This window comes from Lycium barbarum, chromosome 7 (genome assembly GCF_019175385.1).
Source record: "Lycium barbarum isolate Lr01 chromosome 7, ASM1917538v2, whole genome shotgun sequence".
Classification (NCBI taxonomy): domain Eukaryota; kingdom Viridiplantae; phylum Streptophyta; class Magnoliopsida; order Solanales; family Solanaceae; genus Lycium; species Lycium barbarum.
Window position 1 is genome coordinate 61,834,931 of NC_083343.1, and position 7,286 is coordinate 61,842,216.

General features: G+C 40.6%; 1 protein-coding gene across 1 annotated transcript; it reads right to left on the bottom strand.

Annotated features, from left to right (window-relative positions):
* Positions 1-5,094: 5,094 nt before the first annotated feature.
* On the bottom strand, positions 5,095-6,876 carry LOC132601503 (uncharacterized). Its single transcript, XM_060314587.1, has one exon. It carries the CDS (start codon positions 6,874-6,876, stop codon positions 5,095-5,097), a length of 1,782 nt encoding a protein of 593 aa, XP_060170570.1.
* Positions 6,877-7,286: the final 410 nt, after the last annotated feature.

Genomic DNA, 7,286 nt, shown 5'->3' on the forward strand with positions numbered 1-7,286 from the left:
CAAGCAATGGAAATTCCTACGTGGAAATGGGAAGAAATTAACATGAATTTTGTGGTAGGATTACCCCGTACGCGAGGGAAGTATGATTCTATATGGGTGATCGTGGATAGACTCACGAAAGCAGCTCATTTTCTCCCCGTTAGAACCACATATTCAGCGGAAGATTATGCTAAATTGTATCTCAAGGAGATTGTACGACTTCACGGTATTCCTTTGGCCATTATCACAGACAGAGGGGCACAGTTCACAGCCAAGTTCTGGAAGTCCTTTCAAGAAGGTCTAGGTACCCAAGTTAAGCTCAGCACGGCGTTCCATCCGCAGACTGACGGACAAGCCGAACGCACTATTCAGACCTTAGAGGATATGCTACGGGCATGTGTATTGGACTTTGGCGGTAGTTGGGATGAGCATTTTCCTCTTATTGAATTTTCCTATAATAACAGCTACCATTCCAGCATTCAAATGGCCCCGTATGAAGCCTTATATGGAAGAAAATGCAGATCTCCAATTGGATGGTTTGAAACCGGAGAAGTACAATTGATAGGCCCCGACTTGATCCAACAAGCAGATGAAAAGGTTAAAGTGATTCGAGACCGACTGTTAACAGCTCAAAGTCGCCAAAAGTCTTATGCAGATAATCGCCGACGAGATTTGGAATTTCAGGTGGGCGATTGGGTGTTCCTGAAGGTATCGCCGATGAAGGGAGTGATGAGATTTTGCAAGAAGGTAAAGCTAAGTCCCAGATATATCGGACCTTACCAAATCATTCGCAAGGTGGGTCGAGTAGCCTACGAATTGGACTTGCCTTCAGAGCTTGAATCCGTGCATCCAGTATTCCATGTTTCGATGCTCCGCAAGTGTATTGGAGACCCAACAAGAATAGTTCCGATTGATGATGTGCAAGTAACAGAGGAGCTAACATACGAGGAAATGCCCATTGCCATTTTGGCTAGACAAGTACGAAGGCTTCGGAATAAAGAGGTTGCTTCAGTCAAAGTTCTATGGCGGCACAATAATCGGGAAGAAATGACTTGGGAAGCAAAGGAGAAGATGAAATCTATGTACCCCCATTTGTTCCAATCCCCAGAAGAGATTCAAGATGAGACGTCGATGGTGTAAGGTATGTATGTTTTAGTTTTATGTTTTTGGTCGTCTGGCCATAAATGTGTTGATATGGTGATATAGCCCTGTGAGGCGAAGATATTGTGGGTTTTTGTAATAGAAAGGTAGTATCCAAATTACAAAGGAAACTCTGGCAAAAATTTTCCAGAATCCCCGAGTGTCAAACATTTGAGGACGAATGTTCCAAAAGGGGGGAAGATTGTTACACCTCGGAAATTTCCCCGTACTTGCATGATGAGTGGAATGATGAAACGTTGAGTGAATGATGTTTTATTAAATCGGAAATGGCTAATTAAGAATTTTTGGAAATAAGAAAGTCGCGGAAAATTTTCTGTCCAGTGGTCGTATATGGCAATATACGGCCCGTAAAGTGATTTACGGACCGTATAGTGCAATCGTCCTCCAGCTTGTCAAAAATCCCAACTTTCTGTAAATGTTGAATATGGTTAAATACGACCCAGTTTACGGCCCGTAAACTGGTTTACGGACCGTAAACCAGGTCGTAAACTACCATGTCCATCAGCCAAAACTTTCTGTCTTTGAAATGGTTAAATACGACCACAGTGGACGGACCGTAAATCAAAATACGGTCCGTATATGGTGGTTTACGACCACTGTTCATCCCGACAAGAATTCATTAAAGATCAGATTTTGTGATTTTAAAAAGGGACTTAGGCTTCATATTATTTCATTATTCATCCAACAACTCAAGAGACCTCTAGAACATTCCAAATAATTCCTCCACAAGACTTCAAGAGAATTAAAGGGGATATCAAGATCAACACCACCAAATTCATGAAATCAAGTGTAAGAACACAATAAAGGATCATCTAAGTGAAGAAATTCCAAGGAAGGTGGAACTAGGGTTTGGCTAAGTGAAGTATTTCAACTTAAGGATTGTTCAACCACCATCTAAGGTAAGTTTCATGATTATTCCATGTTGTTTGAAGTGTTGGAAAGCTTAGACACTTGAAATGTAGAAGAACATAGAAATGGGTCATTATTGAGTGAATAGTGACATAAATGAATGATAGTGGAATTGAATTACGAATGTTGAAGTGTTGAGAGTACAATTACATTATAAATGATGTTTATATCATGAAACAAGCATTAAATGCGTGAAAACGCAAGGATGAGCTAGAAGTAGAAATGAGGGAAAATTGGAGGAAAATGGTGGATTTTGCCAAATGTACGTAAATGACGATTGTCGATTATGATTTTGCGAGTAATATTATAAATTTTGGGAGTTGATATAAAACATGAGAAAAATTGTATGAGCGAAGGAAGCGTTGTCCGACTTTTCCTAGAATTAGCGACGCGTCCTTATAGTCAGTTACTAATGTTGATACGAATTCTCTTATGAAGGTAACGACGTGATATCGAAGGAGAGCAAGTGAGCGATAGTCTAGCTAAACGACCAGGTATGTGAGGCTAGTCCTTCTTTCTAATGGCATGAATCTTTTAACTTGAATCCCTATTCCTTTTATGAGTTCTTACATTCTAAGAAGTTAAAAGCTTATACTTATGAATGTCTATATGAGATAAGTTATACGATATGATGACACTAGGATGATGATGATGTTATTCCTTGCCTACACTCACCTTATGTACTAGTCCTTTCAAGGTGAGGCAGAATGTCCATGATGGTTCCATAATGTAATCGGGGGATCACGACCTTACGTCACCCCGATAGAGTAAAGTTGATCATGAGTCATATATACGCAGTACGATAAGATAAGTATTTTATGATAAGCATATTACTATGAGTATTTACATTAAGCATGTCATGATTGCATTCACACCGGGCCTAGTTGGCTGGGCAGACACCGCTTCGGCGGGTGGCGATACGGATACACCACGACCTACGAGCGTGGGCAGACACCACTAGTGGGCGGCATGAGATGGTACCCCGGACGCGGGAGGCCTGGACGCGGGCTAATATTATTGATTAACACACCGTTCCGGCATGGACGGGCAACTTGCATATGATGCATACATGACATGATGATGAGTATGAGTAAGATAGCATGCATTACTTCATTTATTATTATCAGTCGGATCTAGATGTCTCATGTTGACGTTATCCTCATATTATTCATGTTTCCTTTCATTATGTATGCCTCTCATACTCGGTACAATATTCGTACTGACGTCCTTTCTTCGGACGTTGTGTTCATGCCCACAGGTAGACAGGGAGGAGAGCTTGGCCCAGGTCCTCAGTAGCTGTCAGCTGATAGGTAGCACTCCATCGTTCGGAGGTGCTTATGGCTATTCTTTTGATGTACATTCATATATGCATATTTTGGGCATGACGGAGTCTTGTTCCGTCCATGTATTCATTATGTTAGTAGAGGCTCGTAGATACGCAGTGTGGGTTAGATGGTCTCACAAGATGTTTTCATATGTATGTATAATATTTTGATGGCCAACAGGCAAACGTATATAAAGTATTTATGTTTGATTAAATATGATTTTTCCTACATTGGTATGTAAAATTGATAAAAGAGTATTAAATGAGCGAGACAAGCAGTAGAGTAAGCGGTGCTCGGTAATTGCTCCGGGTACCCGTCGCGGCCCCTAGCTGGGTCGTGACACAAAATATCTTTCCTCAAGTTTCATCTTTAGGAACACATAACCTATTTCGATAAAATAGAACACCATCCTCCCTTAACTTAAAATCAAGCTTTCCTCCAGTTTGAACTTCTTTGATCAATGTCACAAGCTTCTCATCTAACTTTTGTGCTTCTTTCACCTGTTTAAGTAGAACTGGCTTGACTTGCAAACTAGCAACAATAAAGCCATCAGAATTAAATGCTCATGGCTCTCAATTCAAGAAATACAGCCAAAGGACTTAGAGACAAACTAGCAAAGGCTTTGCAACTTAGAGCATCTGCAACCATATTGGCTTTACCCGGATGATAGTCAATTATACAGTCATAATCTTTAATGAGTTCAAGCCATCTACGTTGTCTCAAATTCAACTCTTGTTGTGTACCTATGTACTTCAAACTCTTGTGATCAGTAAATATGTGACACTTTTCGCCATATAAGTAATGCCTCCAAATTTTCAAAGTAAACACTATGGCAGCGAGCTCAAGGTCATGAGTAGGATAGTTCAATTCATGTGGTTTCAATTTTCGAGAGGCATACGCAACCACCCTTCTTGCATCAGGACACAACCCAAACCATGATGAGAAGCATCACTATATATCACATACTTTTTCCCTTCAGTTGGTAGAGTAAGTATAGGAGCTTGTGTCAATAAGGATTTGAGCTTTTCAAAGCTCTCTTGGCATTTTTCATCCCATACGAACATGACATCCTTCCTCAAGAGTTTAGTCATAGGAGAGGCTATAATGGAGAAGCCTTTGACAAACCTTCTATAGTATCCCGCTAAGCCCAAGAAACTTCTTACTTCAGTTGGACTTTTAGGCAGTTTCCATTCAACAATAGCTTGAATTTTACTAGGATCCACCTTCACACCTACAGCTGACACAACATTTCCCAGAAAAGCCACTTCACCAAGCCAAAATTCACATTTGGAAAGCTTAGCATAAAGCCTTTTCTCTTCCAAAATTTGCAAAACAATCCGGAGATGATTTTCATGATCTTCACTATTCTTGAAATATATTAAAATATCATCTATAAAGACCCCCACAAATTGATCAAGATAAGGCTTAAACACGCCATTCATCAGATCCATGAATGCCGCAGGAGCATTTGTCAACCCGAATGGCATTACCAAGAATTCATAATGACCATATCAGGTCCTAAAGACAGTTTTAGGGACATCTTGTTCACTTACCCGCAGTTGGTAATACCCAGACCTCAAGTCCATTTTTGAGAACAACCTAGCACCCTTTAACTGGTCAAATAAATCATCAATCCTATGCAGTGGGTATCTATTCTTAGCTGTTACCTTATTCAGTTGCCGGTAATCAATACAAAGCCTAAGAGTGCCATATTTCTTTTTCATGAATAAAATAGGAGCTCCCAGGGAGAAACACTTGGGCGAATAAAACCTTTCTGAAGAAGTTCTTGCAATTGAATTTTCAACTCCTTCAATTCTGCTGGAGCCATTCGATAAGGAGTTATAGAAATAGGAGTAGTTCCATGAATAACCTCTATAGGAAATTCAACTTCCCTTTCCGGGGGTAATCCAGGAAGATTTTCAGGGAAAACATCAGGAAATTCACATACAACTGGTATATCCTTAAGGCTTGGACTTTCTAGGTGTGTATCAAATATATGAGCAAGATAAGCTTCACAATCCTGACTAACCATCTTTCTTGCCACAACCGCGGAGATAAAATAAGATGTCAATGATCTTTCACCTTGAACAATGATGTGTGAAAATGAAGGAGCTCTAAAGGTCACATGCTTCGAGCTACAATCAACTACCGCATGGTATCTATGAAGCCAATCCATACCGATGATGACATCATAGTCTTGGAAAGGCATTTCAATCAAATCAGTAGGGAAGACTACATTTTGAATCACCAAGGGACAACCTCGATAGATTTGATTACAAACAACCTGTTGACCCAAAGGACTTTCGATAAGTACACCACAATCAAGTCTCACAGATTTCACATTTTTAGGAAAAACCAAAGATGAGCTAACATAGGAATGAGTAGAACCAGGATCGAATAATGTAACAACACATAAGCTAAATAAGTGAAATTTACCAACAACCATGTCTGCCCCATCTTGGTCATCCCTCTGTCTCATAGCATAAGCTCGTGCTATAGCTTTTGACCCACTAGCTTGATTAGCTCCACCTGCACTTGTTGCTTGCATGTTTCTAGATCTTGCACCTCTATTCCCTTGAGGAGGAATGGTAATAGGTTTCTGAACTGAGCCTTCCGTACGCGGAGAGGAAATAGGGTTAGGATTAGGACAATCCTGCACTATATGATCGAAGCTCCCACAATTAAAACAAGCACCAGAAGCTCTCCTACAAGTACCAGAGTGATTCTTTCCACATTGTGCACAAGTGGGTATACGATTCTTGCCTTGGCCATAGCTTGGAGTGCTAATAGTAGAGAAATTTGTTCTATTTTGCTTATGCCGGGCTGACTTGTGAACACTACCAGCTTTGGAATTGTCAAACCTTCCCCTTTTAGATGGACCTCCTAAATCTGCATCAGCTTTTCTGAACTTGTTTTCATTTCTCCTAGCTTGTTCTTTGTCGATCTTTTCCCAAGTAAGAGCAGCTGAAACTAATTTACAAAAGTTCTCATGTTGTAGGACCGCCACAGATTTTCTGATGGAATTATTCAAACCGTCTTCGAATCGCCTGCACTTATCTTTTTCATTATTAATAATACCACCAGCATAACGAGAAAGCCTGAGAAACTTCTGTTGATGTTCAGCAATAGACATACTCACTTGCTCTAGATTCAAGAACTCATTTTTCTTTGCATCATGATAAGCAGGTGGGACATACTTCATATGAAACTCTTTCACAAAATCATTCCAAGTAAGAACAGGAGGTTTTGCCTTGGCATTCGGTACACTTACCCACCAGTCATAAGTATCTTTTTGTAACAGTGAGACAGCATACTTAAATTTGGCAGCTTCTGAACACTCTAGTTGCTCAAATACTCTTTCCATGCGCTCCAACCACTGCTCAGCATCAGTAGGATCAACAGTGCCTTCAAACTCAACTCCACCCATTTTTCTCATTTTCTCAAAGTTCATTTCATTAGGGTCGGGCATTATTCTAGCCATGTGATGAAAAAAATCAGCCATTTGTTAAAAAGGAGGATCAATAGCAGGAGTACTATGACTCATTTGAGGATGTGGCCTGTCACGACCCAACCCCGTGGGCCGCGGCTGGTATCCTAACTGGATACCCATACGTACCTACCTGACAGAATCGGCGTACCAGACAGGATATTTCAAATAGGTGTTTACAGATTCAAGCCAATACAGATACGGCGCGCGCGAAAATATATATACATATGCATACTGAAACTTTTGCATAAGCCGATAAGGCTAACATAGCAGACGGAGTCACAAAATCGTACGCACCTACCTGAACAGATGTAACCCGTAACCCACATACATATCTACAGGCCTCTAACAGACATACAGAATCAGATGACGGGACAGGGCCCCGCCGTACCCAGAATTGTCATACATACAGAATATATAGATGT